Source organism: Myotis myotis, unplaced genomic scaffold (genome assembly GCF_014108235.1).
Source record: "Myotis myotis isolate mMyoMyo1 unplaced genomic scaffold, mMyoMyo1.p scaffold_m19_p_4, whole genome shotgun sequence".
Classification (NCBI taxonomy): domain Eukaryota; kingdom Metazoa; phylum Chordata; class Mammalia; order Chiroptera; family Vespertilionidae; genus Myotis; species Myotis myotis.
The window spans coordinates 17,486,989-17,514,365 of record NW_023416346.1 but is presented as its reverse complement, the minus strand read 5'-3'; the positions used below and the strand labels follow the sequence as shown (position 1 = coordinate 17,514,365).

Genomic DNA, 27,377 nt, shown 5'->3' with positions numbered 1-27,377 from the left:
ATGCCGTCGGAAGGGAGATGCTCGAGAGGGAAGACCAGGCCGAGGAACAAGGCTCTGAAAGGGGCGCGCATAAGGCTGGTCAGATGTGACGAGTCCTATGCTGCCGAAAACCCGGTGGTGAGGTCGCATCTCAGCGACAGCATCGATCTTGGGCGCCATCCCATCATGGCTGCCACACCTCAGCCCGGCTGGCAGGCGTCCCTGCGCGGCCTGGGAGCTGAGAGGCGCAGGTCTCTGATGAACATGTGGGCCAAAAATCGCTTGGTCCTGTTCCTGCTCACCATCCTTGTCATGACGCTGCTGTGCTACCATTTGGGTTTCAGTGAGTATCCACTCTGGGGAGGCCACCAGGGAAGGGGTGCGCAGGCGCCCCATGGCAGCCACCCACGAACCTGCCCTCCCCTCTCCTCCCTCCCCCCTACAGGCCTCTCTCACCCAATCTCCCTTAATAACCATCCTCACGCCCCACAGAAAGCCCTTCTGTCCTCAACTTTACCTCACCAAACACTGAATTCCCTTACTGCCTTGCCTTTTTAGAAAAATTGAGGTGAAATTTATGGAATATAAATTTTACCCTTTTACAGTGGACAATTTGGTGGCTACCACCTCTCTTTGGTTCCAAAATATTTTCATAACTCCAAATGAAAATCCACACCCATTAATAATGTGGTTCCTCCCCATTTTCTAACCCCTGGTCACCCCCAAACTCCACTCTGTCTCTATGGATTGAGCTAGTCTGTGGACATTTCATAGCAATGGTAACATATTTGTACTTTTGTGTCTGGCTTGTTTAAATAGCATAATGGTTTTGAGACCTATCCATGTTGCAGTTTGTATCAGTACTTCATCCTTATCCACTGAGCCAAACCAGCTAGGGCAGTACTTCATCCTTATGAGTGAAAAATATTCCATTGTATGGCTCTACTGCATTTTGTTTATCCATTTATAACCTAATGGACATTTGGTTTTCCAGTTGTTGACTATTATGAATAACTAGAGGCCCAGTGCACAAAAATTTGTGCCCTCGCGGGGGGGGGGGGGGGGGAGGAGTCTCTCAGCCCGGCCTGTGCCCTCTCGCAGTCTGGGACCCCTTGGGAGATAACGACCTGCTGGCTTAGGCCTGCTCCCGGGTGGCAGAGGGCAGGACCAATCCCTAGGTGCAGCCCCTGGTCGGGCTCAGAGCAGGGCCGATTGGGGAGTTGGGGTGCCGCCCCCTGTCATGCACAGAGCAGGGCTGATCGGGAGGTTGCAATGCCACCCTCGGTCACACTCAGGGTAGGGCCGACTGGGGGGTTGGGGCACCGACCCCTGTCACACTCAAGGCAAGGTCGATGGGGAGGTTGCAGCGCCACCCCGTCACGCACAGAGCAGGGCCGATGGGTTGAGGGGGTTGGGGCGCCGCCTCCTGTCACTCACAGAGCAGGACTGATCAGAGGGTTGGGGCACTGCCCCTTGTCACACACAGAGCCAGCCAATCTGGGGATTGGGGCGCCGCCCCCTGTCACGCACAGAGCAGGGCCAACCAGGGGGTTGGGAGCTCCCCTCTGTCACACACAGAGCAGGGCCTGATCCGGGAGTTGGGGCGCTGCCCCTTGGCATGCACAGAGCAGGGCTGATCAGGGGGTTGGGGTGCTGCCCCCTGTCACCCACAGAGCAGAGTGGATCACAGGGTTGGGGCCCTGCCCCCTGTCAGGCACAGAGCAGGGCTGCCCCCTGTCACACTGCTCCAGGGGCTGGGAGGCCTCAAGGCTCTGCTGATCCTGGGGCGTGAGGCCTCGAGGCTCTGCTTGATGCCGGGGCCATGAGGCCTCACAGCTCGGCTGATCTCGGGGCCAGGAGGCCTCGCGGCTCCTCTGATCCCGGGGCGGTGAGGCCTCGCTGCTCAGCAGCTTCTGGGCTGTTTGGCTTTGCTCCACCGCTTGGAGCCTGCCTATGCAAATTAACTGCCATTTTGTTGGCGGTTAATTTGCATATCACCCTGATTAGCCAATGGGAAGCATAGCAGAGGTACGTTTAATTACCCTTTTTGTCCTTTATTAAATAGGATACCTCTGTGACTATTCATTTACAATCTGTGTCAACATGTTTTCAATTCTTTTGAGTATAGACTTAGAAGTGGAAATGTTGGGTCACATGGGAATGACATGGTGAATTTTTTTGAGGAAGTCCTAATCTGTTTACCAGTGTGACTGAACCATTTTACATTGTCACCAACAATGTGTGAGGATCCCAGTTTTATCATTTGCTATAACCTTCCCATTTTTTGATTATCACCATCCTAGCAGGTATGAAGTGGTGGCTTAAGGTTTTCATTAGTAAACTGCCTCATGCTCTTGAGCATTTTTTCACGTGCTTTTGCATTTTTGTATATCTTCTTTGAAGAAATGTCTATTCAAGTTCTTTGACCAATAGAATATAACATTCTGTATTTTTATTTTTGTTTTTATTAAATACTAGAGGCCCAGTGCACAAAAATTTGTGCACTCCGGGGGGAGGGGGGTCCCTCAGCCTGGCCTGTGCCCTCTCGCAGTCTGGGACCCCTTGGGAGATAACGACCTGCTGGCTTAGGCCTGCTCCCGGGTGGCAGAGGGCAGGCCCAATCCCTAGGTTCAGCCCCTGGTCGGGCTCAGAGCAGGGCCGATTTGGGAGTTGGGGCACCGCCCCCTGTCATGCACAGAGCAGGGCGGATTGGGAGGTTGCGATGCCACCCTCAGTCACGCTCAGGGTAGGGCCGACTGGGGGGTTGGGGCGCCGGCCCCTGTCACACTCAAGGCAGGGTCGATGGGGAGGTTGTGGTGCCACCCCCTGTCATGCACAGAGCAGGACCAATGAGGGGGTTGGGGCGCCGCCACTCTCATGCTCAGGGCAGGGCCGATGGGGAGGTCATGGCTCTACCCTGTCACACACAGAGCAGGGCCCGTGGCGGGGGGGTGGGAGGGGGGGTTGGGGCACCGCACCCTGTCACACACAGAGCACCAGGGCGATCAGGGGGTTGGGGAGCTTCCCCCTATCAGGCACAGAGCAGGGCTGATCAGGGGGTTGGGGCGCCTTCCCCTGTCATGAACAGAGCAGGGCGGATAGGGAGGTTGTGGCCCCACCCCCTGTCACACACAGAGCTGCAGGGCGATCAGGGGGTTTGGGCGCTGCCCCCTGTCATGCTGATCCCGGTGCCAGGAGGCCTCGCGGCTCCGCTGATCCCGGTGCTGGGAGGCATATTACCCTTTTACTATATAGGATAGAGGCCTGGTGCATGGGTGGGGGCCAGCTGGTTTGCCCTGAAGAGTGTCCCGGATCAGGGTGGGGGTCCCCACTGGGGTGCCTGGCCAGTCTGGGTGAGGGGATGATGGCTGTTTGCAGCTGGTCACACACCCTTCAGGGTGGGGGTCCCCACTGGGGTGCCTGGCCAGTCTGGGTGAGGAGCTGAGGGCTGTTTTCAGGCTGGCGGGTGACTGAAGCTCCCAACTGCTCCTTTTTTTCTTTTTTTTCTTTATTCTCGGCCAGCTTTAGCTCTGGCTCCAGCTCTGAGGCCTCTGCTGCTGAAAGCAGGTATCTGGTTTGTTTGGGTTCTATAATGGAAACACTGTATCAACTCCAGCTCTGAGATCCCAGCTGGCTGAAAGCAGGTTTCTGTGGTTTTGTTTAGCTTCTATATGTGTAACAATGTTTCAAACTGCAAGCTCAGAGGCCGGCAGTGGCAGGCGGGGAACGTTGGAGTCTTCCGTCACTGAAGCAAGCAAGCCTCATGTTCGCTTCAAGCTGCCTGGCTGCCGGATGCCATCTTGGCTGGCAGTTAATTTGCATATTGCCCTGATTAGCCAATGGTAAGGGTAGCAGATGTACGGCTAATTACCATGTTTCTCTTTTATTAGATAGGACTAGAGGCCCGGTGCACAAAAATTTGTTCACTCGGGGGTAGGGGTCCCTCAGCCGGCCTGTGCCCTCACACAGTCTGGGACCCCTGGGGGGTGACCACTTGCTGGCTTAAACCTGCTCCCCAGGGGATTGGGCCTAAGATGGCAATCAGACATCCCTCTGGCAGCCTGGCAGCCCTCCGGGGATGTCCATTTGCCATCGGGGAGCAGACCTAAGCTGCAGTCAGACATCCTTAGCGCTGCTGTGGAGGCAGGAGAGGTTCCCACCACCACTGCTGTACTGGCAGCCATCAGCCTGGCTTGTGGCTGAGCAGAGCTCCCCCCTGTGAGAGCGCACTGACCACCAGAGGGTAGCTCCTGCATTGAGTGTCTGCCCCCTGGTGGTCAGTGTGTGTCATAGTGACCAGTCATTCCCAGTCTTTCTGCTGTTAGGGTCAGTTTGCATATTACCCTTTTACTATATAGGATAGAGGCCTGGTGCACGGATGGGGGCTGGCTGGTTTGCCCTGAAGGGTGATCGGATCAGGGTGGGGGTCCCGCTTGGGTGCCTGGACAGCGTGGATGACGAGCTGATGGCTGTTTGCAGATGGTCAGACCCCCTTTAGGGTGGGAGTCCCCACTGGGGTGCCTGGCCAGTCTGGGTGAGGGGCTGATGGCTGTTTGCAGCTGGTCACACCCACTTTAGGGTGGGGGTCCCCACTGGGGTGCCTGGCCAACCTGGATGAGGGGCTTATGGCTGTTTGCAGCTGGTCACACCCCCTTCAGCATGGGGGTCACCACTGGGGTGCCTGGCTAGTCTGGGTGAGGGGCTGAAGGCCATTTTCAGGCTGGCAGGCGACTGAAGCTCCCAGCCTCTTTTTATTTTCTTTTTTTTATTCTGGGATTTATTTACCTTCTATAGCTGTCACTGGAGCTGAGAGCTGGCTCCAGCTCTGAGGCCCGGCTCCAGCTCTGAGGCCATGGCTGGCTGAAAGCAGGTATCTGGGGTTTGTTGGCTTCTATAATTGAAACTCTGTTGCCATCACTGGCGCTCTAAGCTCTGAGGCCGTGGTGGCTGAAAGTAGGCATCTGGGGTTTGTTTAGCTTCTATAATTGAAACACTGTTGCTTCCGGAGCTCAGAGCTGGGCTGCGGCAGGCGGGGAACCTTGGCTTCCTCCATCACTGGAGCAAGCAAGCCTCATGTTCGCTTCAGCTGCATGGCTGTCGGCCGCCATCTTTTTTGGCAGTTAATTTGCATATCCTGCTGATTAGCCAATGGGAAGCATAGCGGAGGTATGGTTAAGGTATGTTATGAGGTGTAAGTACAATATCTGTTAGCTCTTATGTTTTCCATTATTAACTTTGGGGGCCAAAGAGAGTTATAGATGCTTTATATGCTGGGATTAATAATTTCACCTTTTTTTTTTTTAATTAAGATTTCTCAAATTCTGTGACTGAAAATGAATATATTCTGTGGAGCAGTGAAAATCCTAATGGAAAATCTCTGGAAAAAACTTATGTACGGAGAGCTCTGATAAGTTTCTTCTTTCCCACAAGTAAGTTCTTGGTTGATTCCCCCCACCCTCCTCCAGGGTACTTGTTTTGAAAATAGTAGTTAAATGTTTAGGAGGCAGTATGGTGTATTGGCATTGGAGTGGGATAGACCTGAGTTTTCATCCTGACTCTGCCTGTTGTCTTTGGCAAGATTACCTCTTTGAACTTCAGTGTCCTCAACTTTAAAATGAAAATATTTACCACAGAGAATTGCAAGGAAGAACTGAGACCATATTTTACAGGAACTCCATATGTTTGTTACTCTTTACAAAATAGTTTTCCTTCACAATTATCTAAACCTTTTACAATTTACCTTAATGGCACTGCCTGAAATTTAGTCCCTGACCCAGTTTTGTGAAATCAATATCTTTTGTGGCATTAATCAGGGTGCTGTGTAGCTCTAATGTACGGAATATACCAGATGCTTTCCCATCTGTTTTAATGATAAAAAGTTCAGGTTTCAAGTCACATCGCCTTTCTGTGATTCTGTATATAATGAGTTTATCAAGCACATGATGACCCCTGAGAATTATTAACCACAAATAACAATGTTTCATTTTGTACAGCATGTGGTGCCCTTTCAAGGAGAAGCTTAAAATAAATTGACATATATGAATTACAAAGATGAAGCTTTCATTATAAATCATGCAGAATTTATTCTAATAATATTTGATGTACATATATAAGAAAAAAATAATTTTCATTGTTTAATTCCAGACTCTAGCACTGAATTCTTCTGTGACCTTGCATAAATATCTCTATACGGGTTTCATGAAATACAAAACAGACATTATAATACCTACCACCAATGAGAATAGCAAAATAAACAAGCTCCTTAAATAAATTAAAAATACTGCCATGGTCAAGTTGTGGGGAGAAAGAGCAATCTGAGAAGGTGGTATGTTGTAAAGCTAAAAGAATGATTCAGTGAGTGCTAAAGTTGATCATAAACAACAACAAATGATCATTTGTTTCCCATAGTTACCTATAACTATATTATAAAAATACTGATGCCACCTTTAAAAAATCTAAATAAGATACCTATCTATATTTCCAAAATATTCCCCCAGCCTGGCAGTAACTTGAGTCAAAACCAACTGTATGAGATATTTTCCCCAATAAAACCAAACTGTTCTATTATAAGGGAAAGATATGACTTAGGTTAATTCAAATATTTCAAAACATATATATATCTGCCCTCTTTGAAAAGAATAATTACAAGTTCATAAAATGTGAAATAATTTTAACAAATTTATTTCCTCCTTTGTATAATTGAATATGAACACTCTTACTCATAAGCACTAAAACGAAAGTCTGTTGTTTTGTCATTCAGCTGTTGTTTGTAAAAGATTCATCTCTTATAGATTAAAACTAGAGGACCAGTGCACAAAAATTTGTGCCCTCAGGGGGGTCCCTCAGCCGGCCTGTGCCCTCTCGCAGTCTGGGACCCCTCAGGGGATATCCACTGGCTGACTTAGGCCCGCTCCCCAGGGGAACAGGCCTAAGCTGGCAGTTAGACATCCCTCTGGCAGCCTGGGAGCCCTTGGGGGATGTCCACTTGCCAGTGGGGAGCAGGCCTAAGCTGCAGTTGGACATCCTTAGCACTGCTGAGGAAGCAGGAGAGGCTCCCGCCACCACCGCTGTGCTGGCAGCCATCAGCCTGGCTTGTGGCTGAGCAGAGCTCTCCCTGTGGGAGCGCACTGACCACCAGGGGGAAGCTCCTGCATTGAGCGTCTGCCCCCTGGTGGTCAGTGTGTGTCATAGTGACCAGTCATTCCCAGTCATTCTGCTGTTAGGGTCAATTTACATATTACCCTGTTATTATATAGGATAGAGGCCTGGTGCATGGGTGGAGGCCAGCTGGTTTGCCCTGAAAGGTGTCCCAGATCAGGGTGGGGGTCCCGCTGGGGTGCCTGGCCAGCCTCGGTGAGGGGCTGATGTCTGTTTTCAGGCTGGCCACACCCCCTTCAGGGTGGGGGTCCCCATTGGGGTGCCTGGCCAGCCTGGGTGAGGGGCTGATGGATGTTTGCAGTCTGGCCAAACCCCCAGTGGAGACCCTCACCCCATGGGGATTTGGCCAGCCTGGTTGAGTGGCTGAGGACTCTTTTCAGGCTACCCACAGCCCCTTCAGGATGTGGGAGTCCCGCTGGGGTGCCTGGCAGCCTGGGTAAGGGGCTGATGGCCATTTTCAGGCTGGCCGTGCCCTCAGGCAACCCAAGCTCCCAGCCTCTCCTTTCTTTCTTTTATTTTTTCAGCGCCTCCTTAAGCGGAGGCCAGGGCAGTCTGGAAGCAGGTATCTGGGATTTATTTTTCTTCTATAATTGAAACTTTGTAGCCTTGAGCAGAGCCCAGGGCCGGCCAGGGAAGGCGGGAAGCTTGGCTTCCTCCATTGCCGGGGGCAACCCAAGCCTCCTGCTCACTCCAGCTCTGTGGCCGCCGCCATCTTAGTTGGGTTAATTTGCATACTCTCTCCTGATTGGCTGGTGGGAATGGCTTGTGGATGTAGCAGAGTGGTGGAGTGATGGTTAATTTGCTTATTTATTTTTTATTAGTGTAGATGATTACCTTGAGACAGACTGGCATGGAAGCTTGAGAGGTCACGTGATTCTTCCCTTTTTGGAGAAAATTATATACTTAAACCTGATAAAAGTTGTTCTATAATTTTTATTCTTTAAAATTGCAAGTGTCTCTTAGTAATTTGAGTCTGAAAGTTAAATTTAGTATCTGGAATAAAGTTCATCAGATACCATCTATAATTATCCTATATAATAAAGAGGTAATATGCAAATTGACCATCATGTTCTCTCACAAGATGGCCGCCCCATGTGGTCACAAGATAGCTGCCCCATGTGGTCACAAGATGGCCATGCCCATGTGGTCACAAGAGAACCACCCCCATGTGGTCACAAGATGGCTGTGCCCATGTGGTCACAAGATGGCCGGCCCCATGTGGTCACAGGTGGCCACCACAAGATGGCCGGCTGGGGAGGGCAGTTGTGGGCAATCAGGCCAGCAGGGGAGGGCAGTTGAGGGCGATTGGGCCAGCAGGGGAGGGCAGTTAGGGATGACCAGGCTGGCAGGGGAGGGCAGTTGTGGGTGATCAGGCCTGCAAGGGAGGGCAGTTGTGGGCAAGCAGGCCAGCAGGGGAGAGCTGTTGGGGGTGACCAGGCCTGCAGGGGAGGGAAGTTGGGGGACCAGGCCTGCAGTGGAGGGCAGTTGGGGGAGACAAGGCTGGCAGGGGAGGGCAGTTGAGGGCGATTGGGCCAGCAGGGGAGCAGTTAGGCATAGATCAGGCTGGCAGAGGAGTGGTTAGGGGGCAAGCAGGCTGGCAGGCAGATGTGGTTAGGTGTGATCAGGCAGGCAGGCAGGCAGATGAGCAGTTAGGACCCAGCAGTTCTGGATTGTGAGAGGGATGTCTGACTGCCAGTTTAGGCCCAACCCCCAAGGATTTCTGTGGGATCAGGCCTAAACCGGCAGTTGGACATCCCCTGAGGGGTCCCAGATTGGAGAGCGTTCAGGCTGGGCTGAGGAACACCCCCTCCCACTGCATGAATTTCATAATATGCTAATTAGACTGGACAGCTGAATGACCTTCCAAACATCATTCCAGACATCCTTTTGGATGAAGCTGCTGTGGTGGGGGCTGAGGCAGAGGTGGTTAGGGGCGAGCAGGCGAGCAGTTAGGGGTGATCAGGCAGGTAGGCGAGTGGTTAGGGGCAATAAGGCAGGCAGGCAGAAGTGGTTAGGGGTGATGAGGCAGGCAGGCAATGTGGTTAGAGGCGATGAGGCAGGCAGGCAGACGAGTGTTTAGGAACCAGCAGTCCAGGATCACGAGAGGAATGTCTGAATGCCAGATTAGCCCCAATGCAAGGATCAGGCCTAAACTAGCAGTCGGACATCCCCCAAGGGGTCCCGGATTGCGAGAGGGTGCAGGCTGGGCTGAGGGACCCCTGCCCCGATGCACGATTTTGTGCACCATTCCTCTAGTTTAAGTATAAAATAACAGAAAATCAGCATCAGAAGGGACCTTAGGGATCATCTAGTCTGTTCTTGTCTATGATTTAAAATCTCTTCTATGATTTCTACTCCTTGAAAGTGATCTTTGAACAATGCCAATAGTGAGGAACTCAGCACATAGGAAGTCCGTCCCATCTCCGACCAGGCGCTGACTATTGCCACTCTTTTCTGGGTGTGTAATGCCCAGCCTGAACATGATATTTCACATGCTGTCCAACTTGGGGAGTAGTCACTCTGGCTCTGGCAGAATTGAAGAAATAATAGCTTAGAGTATACAACAACAAAGTAGGCAAACTCGTAAATGTCTAAAATGCTTGGGAAATCAATATCAATATCCGGGCCAATTGGTAATGCATTAAATTTGTGACTTTGCACAAGTTATTGTGACCCTTGATGTTATTAATTAATTACTTAATTTTAATCCTCACTCGAGGATAGGATATGTTTTTATTGATTTTAGAGAGGAAGGGGGGGGAGAGAGAGAGAGAGAGAGAGAGAGAGAGAGAGAGAGAAAGAGAGAGAATGATATAAGAGAGAAACATGGATCAATTGCTTCCTGTACATGACCCAACCAGGGATCGAATCTGCACCCTAGGTATGTGCCCTGATTGGGAATAGAATCTGCAATCTTGTGGTGTATGGGATGATGCTCCAACCAACTGAGTCACCTGGCGAAGGCTATGTGTTTATTTCTTTAGATGCAGGTTGTAAAACTCATTTTGAGAGTTTTTTGTGAAGATTAGAAATGATGTTTGTAAAGCAAGGTAACTGGCTCAAATATGTGGCCTAGTGAATGGTAGCTATTATCCTATACTAGAGGCCCAGTGCACAAATTCGTGCATCAGTGGGGTCCCTTGGCCTGGCCTGCAGGACCGGGCCGAAACTGGCTCTCTGACATCCCACGAGGGGTCCCAGACTGCAAGAGGGTGCAGGCTGGGCTGAGCCCCCCTCCCCCCCACCCAGTGTACAAATGTCGTGCACTGGGCCTCTAGTTTTTTTATACTGCCCAAACAGATTTATTTGTATACATACCAATGAAGAAAAGTAGCCTTCTGTCAAATGGAGAAGATTAAAATTCTTAAGTAGCTGATTTTGGGACCTACTACAATGGGAAGACTTGCTTTATTGTCTTCAGATGTTAGGTCTATTTACAGGCTTTTTAAATGGGTCTTCCTTTCCCTGGGGCCTGCTTTTCCACTTCCTAATGATATACAAGCTGGTGTTCCAGGTAGTTTCTGTTCTTCTTTTGTTCATCCAGGTACATTCCCATGAAGCATAAGACATCATATTCATTGTTGGCAGAAGCTATGGTCTTCAGGTCTAGCAAGAGCTTGGTTAACTGGTTCTCTAACTCCAGAACAGACTCTAGAGCTTGTATGCCAGTTTTCCAGTTATCTATCTCAGGCCGCTTAATCACTGGAAGGCAGATTTTACTCTCACATCCTCTTAGATACCTTAGGAATTGCTTTCCATGTTCCCTCTTCACCTCAGCTTAATTTTCAAACAATGTGGCAAAACGAGGTTCTCCTGGGCCTTCAATGTAATAACAGGCCATAGATAAATAAGCATTATTGATGTGCAGCTCATAGATGCCACGTGATTAATAGCAAACCTACACTCTTCAGAGAAGAGGTACTGGGCTGCCATCTCAGCTTTAGAAAAAACAACAACACAGGCATGTACAGTACTGTGAATGGTAGGTATTATTTTTACTTTAGCTTCAGAAATTGCCAGTCTTTAAAGAAGAACATAATAAAATAAACCATGAAGTAAAAGTATGCTTTTAACCACCATGTTGTTATTTGCTTATGTTGAGTATCTTTAAAGTCATCATAAAACATCAATCTGTAGTTGTTGATGACATTGGAGATTGAACGTAATCTAAGCTGGCCTTAAGCAATACTGTGGAGATTTTCTTTTTGAGTAACAATCTGTTATCTTCCTTTTTACCGTAGTCGTCATTTGCTTCTCTTCTAAAGCAGGTTGTTAAAAAAATCGGCATTTGAACTCATGAGTCTTACTAGTATAGATTCAAACCTGTATGACTTTATTGCAGTTGCATGAATCTTGGCATTCATGCCATAAGTCATTGAATATCCAAAATTATAGTCATAACTTAAGTTCAAAAGGAAGAATCTTAAAATATATGGTAGTGCCAATATGACAAGTGTCCACAGAAAGGTTAGTCCTAATAGTATCACCTTACTCTCTAGCAATAAACTGTGTGAATTTTACTTATGTTCATTCTTACTGATGCATTCAATGAGTTTCTGTAGCTTAATAAAAAAGAATGAAAGAGGGGAGGCCAGGGTCTGGGTGGAGGAAGGCAAAGGGGGAAATGGGAGACAATTGTAATGTCAAAAATAAAAATAAACTCTCTCTCTCTCTCTATATATATATATATTTGCCTAAGTGACCGTCAGACCACTCTACCATTCGCCTGGTAGCGATGATGTTCAATGACCACCAGGGGGCAAATACTCCGACCAGTAGCGGAGGGAGCCCAATTCCTTGCAGAATCGGCTGTGGGTTAGGTTACTGCTGGGGCACTGTTGGCCCAGAATCTGCTTCACCTGCACCCTAGACCCAGAGATCGGTTTCGACCGGATCCCCGCAGGCCAGGCCAAGGGATCCCACCAGTGCACGAATCCGTGCACCAGGCCTGTAGTTTAAAATAAAATAAATGTGTGAGAGGATATCTGTTGCATTAAAAAAGATGTTATTTTAAGGACATTTTTGGCCTATTCTTGTTCATTTATTCTTGTTCATTTTCTGCATTTCATTTAGAATAGAAAGTGTGATGTTAAATAATCTTGTGGTAATTTTTAGTTTAACTCTTATTTTTTCAGCATTCATTGCTATTTGTATGTCATTCAAACTTTTCATTAAATGTACCAGCTTAAATGTTTGTTTTTTTCTCTCTCACTAATTATTTTAATTCAGGAAAATAATTATTAATCACATTGAATTTTTTTTTCTTGGATTTTGTTTCTAAAAGCATGCATTGTAAAGGAGAATCAGGAAGTGGAGGCTTGCAATAATCTGCCAAATCTTAACAAGAGTGCATGTTTGGAATACAGATGCTGTTATTCATCATTTGGGACCAAGAACTTCAGCTGTTTTGCCCCATTAAGCAATAGTAAGTTTATCCTTTTACATTTATTGTATGTCTATTTTTAAAAATTGAATAAGCAGGTCACAATGCCATACATTTAAATTTGGCTTTCCCAACTTCACATTTAGTAAATGGGGCTTCCATCTCTAGAGAAATACTGTCTGTATAATGTCCTGAGGTGGCCAGGCCACCTCATTCATGAGCAGTTTCTGTTTAGCCAATAGATGTGACTATGGAAGTTTGAAATGAGTCTCTTCTTTTGCTTTAGTCACTATCTTGTTCCAAAGATTTCAGACTCTATGAGAGGTAACTCTCATTGCCTGGTGGAATGTACCAATGAGACATTCCTTAGCTTACTTTTTTCTCCCCATTTACTTATCCTGAATAGACTTCTTCCCATTTATCTTATCTTCTGCACCTCATTATGTGACAGTAGACTTAAGTATTTTTTATTAAGGCCTGTGTATTCATTTATCTTGGTTTTATTATTTTTGAATTAGGTTCTTCTATTAAGATTTTTTTCTTTTCAACGTTTTGAGAACTAGACAATCTCTTTTTGCTCCTTCATTTGGATAGTAGGGACATATTACCAGTGAGTCCCATGATGAATATATTTGATATGATTAAACACTAACAGATACCACAAAAAGGATGCATGCAAAGCAATGTCTTAGGTTAATATAGCCCCTATTCAATTTACAGCTCTTTGTTGAACATCTAGTATTAATAATGGGAGATGAAATCTGATCATGAATATAGAATTACAATTTTAACACTGTCACGCAGTGTTTATAATTTATTCATCATTTAGTCTTTATATTATGTGAGAAGAGACATTTGGTTTTTGTAGAGGGAAAATTTGAACCGTGACTTACAATTCCCCAATCATATTAGAATGTATTTCTAAACAAAATATACTTATTCATCTGCAAATTCTTGATATTTATTTAATTAAAGTTTATAATTTGGAAGTAAACATTTAAGAAGCCATTCCTTTATCAAGTTAACTATTCATAGATTAATTTACTCTTTGAGTGCTCTAAGATGTATAACATTTGGCCAAAGAAAAACATATTGAGGCCATAGGAAGAATTATGAATCATAATAATATGTTAAGAGAAACAGTAGGATCATTTTGTTAAGATTTCCATTGGGAGGCACGTATTTAAAGTGTCGACTTTAGTTGTGTTTCAAGAACATTTCATAAACTCCTGCACTTATAAAGGAGCAAGTATATTTACCTATCGTATATGAATACCTCCTTATTTTACTTTACTGATACTTTTTATAAAGACTTTATGAAAGAGCTCATATTTGCTTCTCTTAATTCATAAAAATAACAAGATATAATTAAATCAACAGAGCCTTTGCAGATATTCCGGATGTTTGGATTTTGTGTGATTAGCATGATCATCCTGGGATGTCTGCCCATTTATTGCTTTTCTCTTCACTGTAGAAGGTAGGCAAACATAAACTTACATTTGTTGACTACTGAGTATACTTGGATATTTCTGTTTAGACACATTTATTCATATATTCTAGAAACACGGGGATTAAGTTTGGGTCCCTTTTGTTTAAAAAAAGGGAGCTCAGTAAAAATCTAAAAGTAAAATTGCCATAACATTTAAAAATACATGTTATTTTATTTTTCCATAAATTTAAAATATCTTCTTACATAGTCTGCACATTGTCTCATTAAACAAAATACCAACTGGAAGAAAACTTAAATCAGTGAGCTGACTGGGGGTTTTTGAGTGGAAATAGTTTTTAACCGAAAAACAGAAGGATTCCAGCAAGTGTTAGTCTAAATAGATGGTCATCTATCATTGTGCCTTAAAGCCTTGGTCTGTCTTCAAGCTGATTTTTTATCAGATTTCCTCTTAGCATCTCATACAAACTTCCAGTGCATTATTGGAATAATGCTTTTAGTTTATTTTTTAGCTAGAGGCCCAGTGCATGGATTCATGCGTGGGTGGGGTTCCTTGGCCTGGCCTGCAGGGATTGGGCTGAAACCAGCTCTCTGACATCCCTTGAGGCGTCCCAGATTGTGAGAGGGCAGTTCTCAGGTGGCGCACCCCAGAATTGGGCTCCCTTCTCTCTGGTTCCAAGTGTGTCACCTGAGAACTGCAGCTGCTAAGTCAACGCAGCTTGGCAGCTCCTGCATTGAGCATCTGCCCCTTGGTGGTCATTGCATATCATAGCTACTGGTCAGGTGGTTGAACGGTCGAATGGTCACTTAGGCTTTTATATATATACTAGGGGCCCAGTGCATGAATTTGTGCACCTTGAAAGGAACTGTAGGCCATGAGGCTGCAGTGGGCACAGGGGCGGGTCTCCTCAAATCCTCTGCACCCCTGCCTGGCCCCTCCTGCCTGGCCCCTGGTCTCCTCTCTGCTGTCAGCCCTGTTCCCACCACCACCGCTCCCATGTATTGACAGGTCCAGCTCTACTCGCACCTGCTGATGGCGCAGAGTGATTGGGATCAGCACCAGCAGTGGGTGGGAGTGGTGCTGGCACTGTCAGAGGGTGCAAGCTGTGGCTGCTGCCCCAATCGCCCCTCAGGAGCAGGGGCAAGTGGAGAAGCCCTCAGGGGCGATTGGGGCCTGCAGCCGCTCATACCCACTAATGGCACTGAGTGATCAGGACCGGTGCTGGCAGTGGGTGTGAGAGGCAGTTGCTGGCCCGATTGCCACTCAGGAGCAGGGGTAGGTGGAGAAGACCTGAGGGGTGATCGGGGCCGGCAGCCGCCACTTGTACCTGCTGATGGCACTGAGTGATTGGGGCCAGCAGCAGGTGTGAGCGGCGGCTCAGGTGCTGGCAGTGGGTGCGAGCGGGGCCAGTGCCAGTAGCAGGTGGGAGCGCTGGGCAGGACCACGGCATGCGGGAGCAAAGAATTTTCAGTAACCACCAGAGGCTAGCCCCGATGACCGCAACCAGTGCCCCGCCTTGGTCTGGCAACCCCTCTCACCTGCTCCACCACCCCTCCAAGACCAACACCTGCCATATTCCACACTCTGCTGCCTGCTGCTGATATCTGCCATGTTCTGTGCCTGCCTCCTGGTGGTCAGCACACTTCATAGCGACCAGTTTGGTTCTGCATTCGGTCTATTTGCATATTAGCCTTTTATTATATAGGATAGATAACTCTCCAGCTACTGGGGACAGAGTGGATGTGGAGGGAGAAAGCAGGTTCAGGACTAGGGAGAGGTGAGTGAGGCACTTGGAGCACAAAATCTAAGAAGGCACTCACTGTGAAGTTTGTGCAAATGCAGAGTTGGCTCTAATATGACTCTGAGAGTAATACCTCCTTATATCTTCTGGTAAAGAGAAGGTGCCTGTTGAAGATTAAACATCTTTGATACTTTTATTCACTTTAATAAGAAAGTGGTATTTGGGTTACAAAAATTGATTAGATTTTACTGGAAGATTTAGACATACACATGTTACCTTATTTTCTGTAAAGTTCATTATGTCTTTTATTTTCTTTCCTTTTCTCGTCTTTCTTTTTCTGTTCTCTTCTTTTTTTCCCTTTCTTTTCTCTTCTTACCTTTTACTTAAGTCTGATGAAGGTGTCATTGTATTTATAGTTCATAGCAACCTCATATTAGTGGAAGCTTAATATATTTTATTGAATAAATGAATGGTTCAAAAAATAAAGAAATACAGTGCATGGAGTTGGCTAGCCTGGAAGGCAGTCCTCATTGGACTTTCTCATTGCTCACATCACTTACTCAGAACACTGTGAAGATACTATTGGGTCACAGCCTTTCAGCTCTTCAATTTTCATACGACAGTATATTATTTTCTCAGTTTTTACTTAGTTGCCTATACTGAGTGGGTAATCTATTCCTTGGCTGCTCTCATTTTCTTTCTTGTTTCAGGGAATAGGAATGGACTTTCTGAGTCCTCCCTTCTTCCGCCCAAATCTTGATTTCATATAAAATATAACCCATATATAAAAATGAAGTTATATTTTCTAGAAACTGGTGGCTAGGATTATGCTGTACTATTTAGTCTCTTATATGATAGGACTGATATAATAATTTCAGTATGGCATCTTTATTGTGCCTCTGCCAGAGAGTTTTATGGGTATGTTTAGATTTTTCTCTAAAATAAATTGCAAAGCATTATTTCTGATAAGAATATATTTTCTTCTTTTTACACAATAAGAACTGCTTAAGAGACTGGAACAATGTGAAGAGTATATACATATTGAACACCATACATTTCAGTTTATTATGATTAATTAATTAACTTATTTTACTGTTTTGTATAAGAGTGGTATGTATGTTCCTTCAGTCATTCTGAGCTGCTTGTTGAACCCCAGAGCAGGTGCCAGTTTCATCTTCCTGCTTAGCTGAATTCCCAGGAAGAGTGGATGGTTGAGGGTAGATGGGCCACTGTCAGCTTTTCCTAGCAAGCTGATTTTAGCAGCAAGGGAAATAATTGTGTTAGAACAAAGACCCTGTCCTTGATACCAAACAAGGAGCTAAAATAGAGTTCAAAGCCTGCCAACTCTCTCCCCTTAACTTCCTCTTCTTCATTTCAAAGAATAAAGAGATAGATAAAATATTTCAGAAGGTAAAACAATTGTTTGCATAAAAAGAAAATAGATGCACCAGGAAAAGAAATATGTAGTGGTTTAAAAAAGAAAAAGAAAGAAACCAATCACAGTTTGTCTAAATCAGAAGGGCTAAAAGCCAAATCCAGATCTGCAGTAACATGATCTGGGCCTCTTTGCTGGAAGAACTCTTGAGAAATTGGAAGATACTCTTAAACTCCTCCGGCTGTATCCTGTCCTATAAGTCAAATATGCATTCCTTCAGGAATAAGCTGTTGTAGCTCTCCTCTCTTGACCCTCAGTGGTAAGCCAAAGTAAATTATGTTTTGACATTCCCCTTAACTACTTCTCATTTCTAAGCAGAGGTGGCTTAATTTTGTCCCTGGAATAATCTATAACTGAATCTCTAGTTTACTTCCATTTGACTTGAGTTTAGGTATGATATGAACCAGGTACACAGAGAACTCAGGCGAGCTTAAACTAGGTGTACATTATAAAAATGGGAGCAGGGAGCATTAAAAAAAAAAAAGCTTTCTAAGATTTGCTACTAATAACCTTATTAAACTCCCCTATAAGATATGTTTTGAAATTTGTTACATCTTCAAGGTTACTTAAGTTCTATTTTTGTTCTCATTAATAAGGATCAGAAGCCTCATTAGGTTTAAGTGTCACTGCTAGGCTTAAGATTTATGTATATATGAAGGAAGGAAAAGATCGGGTGGATAGGGACAAAAGAAAGCATGGCAGGGGTCCTTTAGCGGGGAGAGGGCTAGAGAGATAGAAACATCAATGAGAGAGAGAAACATCATTGATTGGTGGCCTCCTACATACCTCCCACAGGGGATCAAGCCCACAACCTGGGCATGCTCCCTTAACAGGAATTGAACCGGCAACCTCTTGATTCCTGGGTTGATGCTCAACCACTGACCTACACTGGCCGGGGATATTCTGTGCTTTTGTGGATGAATGACTCTTAAATCTGAATCCTGAAATTTTCAACTCTACCTTTTCCATATTTCTACCTGCCCTCATGAATTAGATATTCTGTTAGCACTTTATATGCAACATGTGCAAAACTGAAATTATCTTCTTTTTCTTCCAAATCATCTCCCCTTGACAGCTCTGAATTTCTGTCAGTGATTTCTTTAGTCTCCCAGACTAGAAGTCTTGGAGTCATCTGTGACTATTTACTTTATTTCATCCTTAATATGTAATCTGTTCTCTTAGTCTCCCTGTCATTTTTGTTGTTGTTGTTTTCTTTGGAATGAATCTGAAATTTGCCTCTTATCCCATTTTGTTGTCACAGCTTAGTCCAGGCCTTGTCATGCTTTCAACTGCTATCCTGGGTAAGCGATTTCAGGAGAGGGGCAAAAGGGTACCAAGGTGTGTTCATCTTCTAGGGCTGCTATAACAAATTACCACAGACTGGATGGCTTCAACAATAGACATTTATTTTCTCACTGTTCTTCAGGCTAGAAGTCCATGATAAAGTTGCCAACTGATTTGGTTTCTGGTGAGGACTCTCTTCCTGGCTTGCAGGTGGCCACCTTCTTGCTGTATTTTCACATGGCCCTTCCTTGATCCATGCAAGAGTGGGGAAAGAGAGAAAGAACAAGCTCTCTGTTTTTTAGCAACAAAAAAAAATTCCTAAAATTTTAGTTTTTATAATGACACTAATTTTATCAATTGCGGCTCCACCCTTATGAACTTATTTAACCTTAATCAATTTTTTTTGAGGCCCCATATGCAAACACAACCAAACTTGGAGTTAGGGTTTCAAATATGAATTTTAGGGATACAACCAATCAGTTCAAAACACAAGGCTAGTTAGCATATAAGATCAAAGTCAGGATAGGGGACTGAGGAAGACATCAGAATGAGATGTTTAATCCAAAGAGTTAATATAAGAGTGACAATAACTGGGATGGGGCTGAAAATGGTGTTTGTAAGATGGCTAGGAGTTGAGTATCAGAGAAGTTTCCTGGAACTTCAATAGGAATGTATTACAGCTGTGACATTAGGAAGGAGGTAAAGCGTACGGATGCTTGTCAACTCATTTGGGACATATACTTGAACTCCTAATCTAATTTCCTTCTATTCCAACATGTAAGGTTCTGCCAGAATATCTTTCTAAAATAGTATTATTTCACCCTAGCTAGTTTATCTCAGTGGATAGAGTGTCGGCCTGTGGACTGAAGGGTCCAGGGTTCGATTCCGGCCAAAGTCACGTGCCCAGGTTGCTGGCTCAATCCCAGTGTGGGGCATGCAGGAGACAGCCAATCAATGATTGTCTCTCATTATTGATGTTTCTCTCTCTCCCTCTCTGAAACCAATAAAAATATATTAAAAATAAAATAGTATTATTTCATTTCTATATATCATTCAGGAACTTCTGGATTCCAGGCTTTGTACCAGATGCTATGAAGGATAAAATGCTTAATCAGATCATGTTCTGTGGTCTCAAGTGACACATAGTCTAATAAAGGATATATACAAGTTTATAAGGTAGAAAGTCTCACACCATATAAAAAGGTATAGATAAAAACAATTAGCATGTTTGGCTTTTTCCAGTTTATGTTAACTTTTCATACACATTGTCTTATGTGACCTTCAAAACAGAGGTGCAGGGCCCTGGCTTGTGTGGCTCAGTTGGCTGGAGTGTCATCCCATGCATTGGAAAGTAGGTTTGATTCCCGTTCAGGGAACATACCTAGGTTGTGGGTTTGGTCCTCGGTCAGGGCACATATGAGCAGCCGAGCAATGTATCTTTCTCACCTAAGTGTCTTTCTCTCCCTCTCTCCCTTTCCCTCTTCCTTCCTCTCTGGAATCAATAAAATAAAATTTAAAAAATTTAAAAAAATCCCACAGAGGTGCAGGGAGATTTGTCCTCTTGCTCAAGATTACATAGCGAAAAAACAAGGTTTCCAATCTATCTTCTGAGTCTGTTACTTTTTCTACTATAGGAAATAGCAAGAATAAAAATGTAAATAAAATAACACAATGTCATCTTATTGCTTCGGATTTACTCAAAGGGCTTTAGCTTTCAAAGTTATCTATACTGGACTCATCCTTTAATTCCAATAATCTTAGAACATTCCATGTACCATTTGCTCCAACCAGGGAACTATCTTTATGTTCCTTGGCATACACCAGCCTTTATTCTTTCCTCTGCTCTTTACTTTGCCCATGTTGCTCCCCAATCCTGGGATTGTTCTCTATATGCTTTACTTACTTGAATTCTTTCTGACCTTCAAATTGCATCTGCTTCAATTCTCCCATGAGGTGTTCTACAACTGCTCCAGGTCCCAGTGTTTTCTCTTTTCTTGGAACGTTTTTTTCTGCACTTGTATTCTTATCCTATCTATCTATCTATCTATCTATCTATCTATCTATCTATCTATCTATCCATCCATCCATCTATCTGGCTAATATGCAAAGTGTCCCCTCGGGAGTTCGACCAGGAGACCAGGAGTTCAATTGCTTGCTATGATGTGCACTGACCACCAGGGGGCAGCAAGGAACAAAGGAAGGCCCCAGCCAGCAGCTGGCAGCTGGAGAAGGGAGGCCCCAGCCAGCAGCCAGAAGGCCCCATCAGCACTGATTGCCGGCCAGGCCTAGGGACCTTACCTGTGCATGACGCCCACTGACCATCAGGGGGCAGATGCTCCAACTGATAGTTTAGCTTGCTGCTGGTGCTGGTGGGCTGAACTGGAAAGTGAGGTGTGAGGTGAGAGCCCTCAGGAAGCTCCCAGGGTTTGGCCCAAGCCCCAGGTGGAGGTGGGCAGGGGCGGGAGCCAGGAGGGGCCAGGTGGCACGGAAGGCTGCTACTAGCGATCCCAGAGCCATGGACTGCTCAGCCCTCCGCAGCCTGTGGCGTTCTCAGTGCACAATTTGTAATCTTCAGAGCTGCTTCTTTTTTTATTTGTTAAGTTTCACTAACTACTCCAGCTCTCCTCCGAGGCCCTGCCTGGGCTCACCCCTGCACAAGTCCATACCACCGCATGGCCTGCACAGCCCCGTCTGCACTGCCTCACTGGCACCACTTCACCTGCCCCGCACATCCCCACAAGTCCCACCCTGTACAGCCTTTGAGGAGCTCTGCACCCAGAGGAGAAAGAGGGAGGCTGCAGACAGGAGGTCGCAGGAGGAGGGAGCAGAGCAGGGCCCACCAAGTTAGATGGAGGGGAGGGAGGGAGAGACCCCTCAGGACTGGGGACAGAGATGGCAGGGAAGGAGGGCTGTGTGGAAGTATCACCCTTGGTTGAAATAGAAATCCTGACACTATTTTACAGACCTCAGCAGATGTGTGTGTGGTGGGGGGATGGAGACAAAAGAGGGTATGAGGGGACTTGATGGATGGAGAGCAGTGACGTTTGATTCATGACCTATTTATTTTTATTTTTGTTAATATATTTTTATTGATTTCAGAGAGGAAGGCAGAGGGAGAGAGAGGTATAAACATCAATGATGAGAGAGAATCACTCTGCTGCCTCCCGCACGCCCCCTACTGGGAATTGAGCCCACAACCCAGGGATGTGTCCTTGACTGGAATCAAACCCAGGACCCTTCAGTCCACAGTGGCTCTATCTGCGGAGGCAAACCATCTAGGGCGACCCATGGCCTATTTAAAACCGCTGCAGTACGCTGAGCAGGGGTCTTACCACAATGCTGTTACCTGATAATGAAGGTGTCTCTCCTTATGTTGGGGTAATTGGAACTGCAGGGAAGTAAAGGCACACCCATGGAGCCTGCAAAGAGTTTCCATGCACATGATGCAATTTACTTCGGCAGTAACTTCTTAACTCTTTAACAAAGGTGCCTTGTCCTTCGGCAGCTGAAGAGAGTGAGCAGAACCTTGGAAGGACATGAGGTCTCCAAGACCAGGGGTTGGAGGGAAAGTGCATGCCAAGCATTCTGCACCCTGAATTACAATCTATATATATATAAAAGCCTAATATGCTAAGTGTCTGACCAGCCAGTTGACTGACCAGTCGCTATGATGTGCACTGACCACCAGGAGGAAGATGCTCTGACCAGTAGGTTAGCTTGCTGCTGGGGTCTGGCTGATCAGGATTGGGTGAGACGGGGCCTGACATGCCCTGGAGCCCTCCTGTGGTCCCTCCCGCAGTCTCTCCCTGGCCACTGACCCCAATCGGCCCCAATTAGACTGGGTGAGATGGCCCTGATTGGCTCCGATCGCTGGCCAGGTGGAGGAACCCCACCCATGCACGAATTTTGTGTACTGGGCCTCTAGTTTAACATAATTATCCTTTTTGTTATTAGTTTTCTTTCTCTGGCTAAATTGGAATTCCTGTGAGGATAAGGAACCAAGCTTCTGTACTCTTTTGAGTTTAGAGCTGTGGTTTCCAAAATGGGGTCCCTGTACTAGTATTACCCACTTCCTCCTCTGAGAACATGTAATATATACATGTTCTCAGGTCACACCACAGATCTACAGAATCAGAAATTCTGGGCTTAAATCCAGAAATTTATGTTTTAAACAAGTCCAGTAAGTGAGTCTTATGTACATCCAGATTAAAGAACCACTGGCCTCTAGACCATGTGGTAGGCAACTGAGTAAATAATGATTGGAATAATCTAGTTATTCATTCCCTGGATTTGCTATCTTTGTGATGTTGCGAATGGTAACTTAAACTTATAAAGTTTCCTATCTATAAAATTGATGTTATGTTTTTAACTGCTTTAAAAATATATATTTATGTAATGAATTAGAGTTTGTTAAGAAACATGGAGAAATCAACCTTCTAGACTAGTGTTTCTCAAATTCTGATATTTAGATGGCTTCTATGGAAGTAACCTTGGGAATATTTAATAATACAGATTCCCAGGCTTTACCCAAGAGATTCTGATTTAAGAAGTCTGTGGTTTGGTTCTGACATCTTTAAAGCACTCCACCTCAATCTAGTATGCAGGCCATTTGGAACTATTCTAGACTCCACAGTTCAATAATTTATTCATAATTTCTTTCTGCAAATATTTATTAAGATTCTAATTTGGTCTAGGCACTTGCATGATGTTGTATTCTCCATTGATCATCTCTTGGGCAGCCCCACTGTCCATGTTATGAGCCATCTAACCCCATATTTCAGAGTTCCCTAATGTACTCATTTCTGAGGAATCTCTCCTGTATTCTGCATTGGCCACCATTTTTCATGCCCACATCCAGAACCTTAACATTCATAAAAAATTAAACTGCCAAGTCTCTGAAATCTTAAACTTCAAAATCCTACTCTTTAACAAAGGTGCCTTGTCCTCTAGGTATTTCCTGTCTTTATCCTTGCTATACCTGTACTCATTGAGACCTCCAGGTTCTTTAATTCTCTGTATTCCCCTAGTCTTCTATATTTTTAACATAATCTGATTTCTTTAACTAGCCTAGATCCTATTGCCTGATACTTTAATCCATTCTTTCCACCCCATTTATTTCATTGCAACTGAATCCACATACCACTTCTCTGGTCCTAGATCTAGGCTCCTAGGAATTCCTAGAGAAAGGAATTCTCACAATTATATAGATCTGTATCACTAGAAATTCACAGTGGGCCAATTTAGTGTTTCTAGGCACACCAATCCGCTTGATGTTAACAAACAACATGCTGCCTCACCATCTGAGCTTTTTACACAGTGCATTTGCCCACTGATTGAAATGCTCTTATATATCTCCCCTTCTTCCTCGCCTTTATTTGGTTAACTCCACTCAATGTAGGCCTCAGCTTAGATGTCACCTGCCCTAGAAAGTATACACCAAACCTCCTGCCCAGACTGGGCCAGGCTTCTTCCTGTTTAACTCCTACCAGTCTTTGCTTACTTCTTTTGGATTATCTCAGTGTGATATATTTATCAGCCTATATATCTGTCTTCCCTTCTAAATTTTATGCTCCTTGAGGGCAGGTCCCATGACTTATTCATCTTTATTTCTGTAGTATTTAGAATAGTGCTTATTTCATAAATGAGCAAATTTGTCAGTGAATGAATGGATATGGGATAAGTTGATCTGTACATTTAAAGTATGAGTATATTGGCCACAATATATGACATTTTAATGAAAAAGAAGAGAAATTCTTTTCTAGGACACTGAACAAATATTTTCACCCCTACTTTCCACCTGGGGCATTCTCATTACATATTGGCTAGAATATCTAACTTTGGATCTCAGTAATACATGTTAGAAAGCTGAATCTAAAACCAAGTCCTCTGCACCTAGACCAGTGCAATGAGTTTTGAAACAATAAAGCTGTGTTACTGTTTTAGTTGTTAATTAAGGTGAAATGCAAACCACTAAATTTAAAATAAAATTTATGGATAAAGAAAACATAGAGCCATTTAGACATGGCATTAAGAAAAAGTATAAGCCCCCAATTTTTATCTAAAATTCTGAAATTCAAATAGTTCTGCAAATCTAAAGCTTTTTTCCTAATCATTTGGCACCAAACCTTGATGTGACCTGACCTAATATACTTTCTAGTTGCCATTTCACGCTTAGAGTAAATATTCATATATTTTGTTGTAGAAATATTACTGTGTTTAATCATGATCCCAAGACTGCATGGGAATGTCATGTATATTCAGTATGTTATGTCGTATTGCTTTTTTAAAATTCAAAATATTCTGTCAGGTCAGTACTAGACTATTAGGGAGAACACTTCATAAGTTATGTAAATGTCTAACCACTGTGTTGTAAACCTGAAACTAATTTAATATTGAATGTCAGCTGTAATTGAAAAATAAAAAAATTCAAAATATTCTGCATTCTGAAACACATATATAGTTACTTCAGTTATTATTTTTTGAGACTATAGTTAACAACACTACAATATAAAGAGGCCACAGATAAATCATATAAATATAAATTTGGCCTTCACCCAGCACTTCATTTATGCCTGGAGACTATTTTTATGATTAATTGAGAAAAAGATATGTATTTGCTCCATATCTGTCTTACCTAGTGGAGCTCAGTGACACCCAATAATGAAGTTTTAGTGGAGAAAAGGGAGTATTACCTTCAAAGTCATCATTTCAAAGGCAGGCTTATCTATCTCTGGGCCCTGTATGCTCAGAACCTGATTGCTCCTATTTCATGCATTGAGCTGAGGATAGGAATGCATTTGTTATTAACTCTTAATAATATTACTTGCAAATCTTTCTTCCTTTATTTCTCTTATGGGTTTCCATCCTTATCTCTGCTTTGAGCATTCCTTTTTTCCCCCTTCACTTGTGGTTAGAGAGTGAAAACTCTATAAACATGTAAATCAACATAGTTTCTGAACCCTCTTTGGTTTCCAGGCTCTGTAGATTATTTAAAGTTACAAGGTACGGCTTTAGCCTGAAATTATTTCCAAGCTCCAAGGGGAAAAAGAGACAGGTTAGCATAATAGATGAGAGATTGTGCTTTAGATCTAGGCAGGTCTGGATTTGAATCCTGGCTATACCACTGGGTAATCTGGTAACCTCAGGCAAGTTACTTTCCTTCTTGGTGCCTCAGTTTCCTCATCTGAAAATGTAAATTATGAAAGAAATACTTGCCTTATTAAGTCTTAATGAAGATTAAATAAGATTGTGCACATATAGTACTTATACACAAGCCTTGGCACACATTTCTCATTACTAGTCATTATTCACTAATGCTGCAGTGTGGTTTAATGGAAGAGTCTGTACTTTAGAGTCAGGCAGACCTAGCATCTCCATTTACCACTCCTAACCTCTTTAAGCCCCAGTTTAATCACTTGCAAAATAGGAAACACAATATTCACCTTCTAGGGTTGTTGTGAGGATTAAATGAGATAAATTATATAAAGCATCTGGCCAAGTTCTTGGCCTATCATAGAATCTCAAGGGCCCCCTTCCACCTACTGTCCACACAAATGCAAAGAAGTATAGGACTGAATACCAGAGATAGCAATAGTTAGTGAAAGTGAAAAATTATAAAATTATAGATGATAATATAATGTGAACTATTACTATTTAGTATTGAAGTTCATAGAAGGAAGGAATCCTTGTAGGTTAGGAGTGAAAAGGGAAGACCTCTTAGAGAAATAATATATAAGCTGAGCCTTGAAATGTGGGTGATGTTGTCAGCAGAAGGAAATAGGACAGCATTACAGTTGAAGAGGATGAAATGATCAAAAAGACACCTCATAGATTAATAATAATGGTAATAATGAAAAATATGAGTGGGCCAAGTGCAATATTTTCTGTTAGATATTTAAATTCAGTGAGTTAAACAGTCAGGTTGGAATGTGTAGAGAGTTATGTGGGCAAATGGCCTTTTTCCTTATAACATGCCAGTAGTTATTGTTCTATCACTGTTGAGAAACAAGGTTTCACTTTGAACTTTTAATATTACAGCAAATGGATCTATCCTTTACGAAGGAAAGCCAAAAGGATTTTCAAGAAGTTGAAGAAACAAAGAAACAAACTAAAGAGGGATGCTGAAATGTTAAGGGCAGCAATCGAAAATGAGGAAGGATTAAGTGAGGACAAGGAACAAGAGGATGAAGGTAATGACAATAGAATATAAAGTTGAAGCACTTCATATTTTATTCTTGTTACCATCATCTTGGTTCATTTAATGTTTACTTTTTACCACAGATGTTAGGACCATAGGAGTATCAACTTCTGAAGTGATAATATCGCTAGGGATATTTAGATGGTAGGAAGGTGGACAAGAAATGTACAAAGTTATTTGTGTGCCACATTATTGGTATATGTTGCTCAACCCTTCATGGGAACAAAGAAATGGAATCTGGCCTCTCTGACTCTGAGACTCCATGATAGACACATAGACACTCTTTCAAAAATAATAATGGCCATACTCTCCCATAGATCACACCACATATCTAGAGGACAGAGCATATAGCCTCAGGAGTCTGACAGATCTGGGATTGAATCGGCTGTCTGCTCTCCAAACTTATCCAATGCAGTATTAGAATAAGCTGCATATATGTATATAGACATATGCACACATATATTACATTATAGCTAGATTAACAATACAAACTCTGTGGCTATTTACTGGGGCATAGAAGTTAACTTTTTTATTACAAAATCTTCATTGTGAGATAGCAGATTTTGTCTGTATGTCTCACAGTAATATAAGATGATATACTGGTAAACTGAAAATGCATGCTAATCATAAATTTCAATATATAGAGACTAAGAAATTTGTTGCAGTCATTTCCTTTTATAACAAAGTGTGATGTGTATATGGTAGTCCTTTCAAGTTGTTTAACTCTGGTTTACTTTTCTCCTGTAGCATGA

General features: G+C 43.9%; 1 protein-coding gene across 1 annotated transcript; it reads left to right on the top strand.

The window, feature by feature from the left end:
• FMR1NB (FMR1 neighbor) lies at positions 1 to 27,377 on the top strand. Its single transcript, XM_036305682.1, has 6 exons — positions 1 to 322; positions 5,289 to 5,408; positions 12,422 to 12,562; positions 13,901 to 13,997; positions 26,466 to 26,617; positions 27,373 to 27,377. Exons 1-6 carry the CDS (start codon positions 1 to 3, stop codon positions 27,375 to 27,377), a joined length of 837 nt encoding a protein of 278 aa, XP_036161575.1.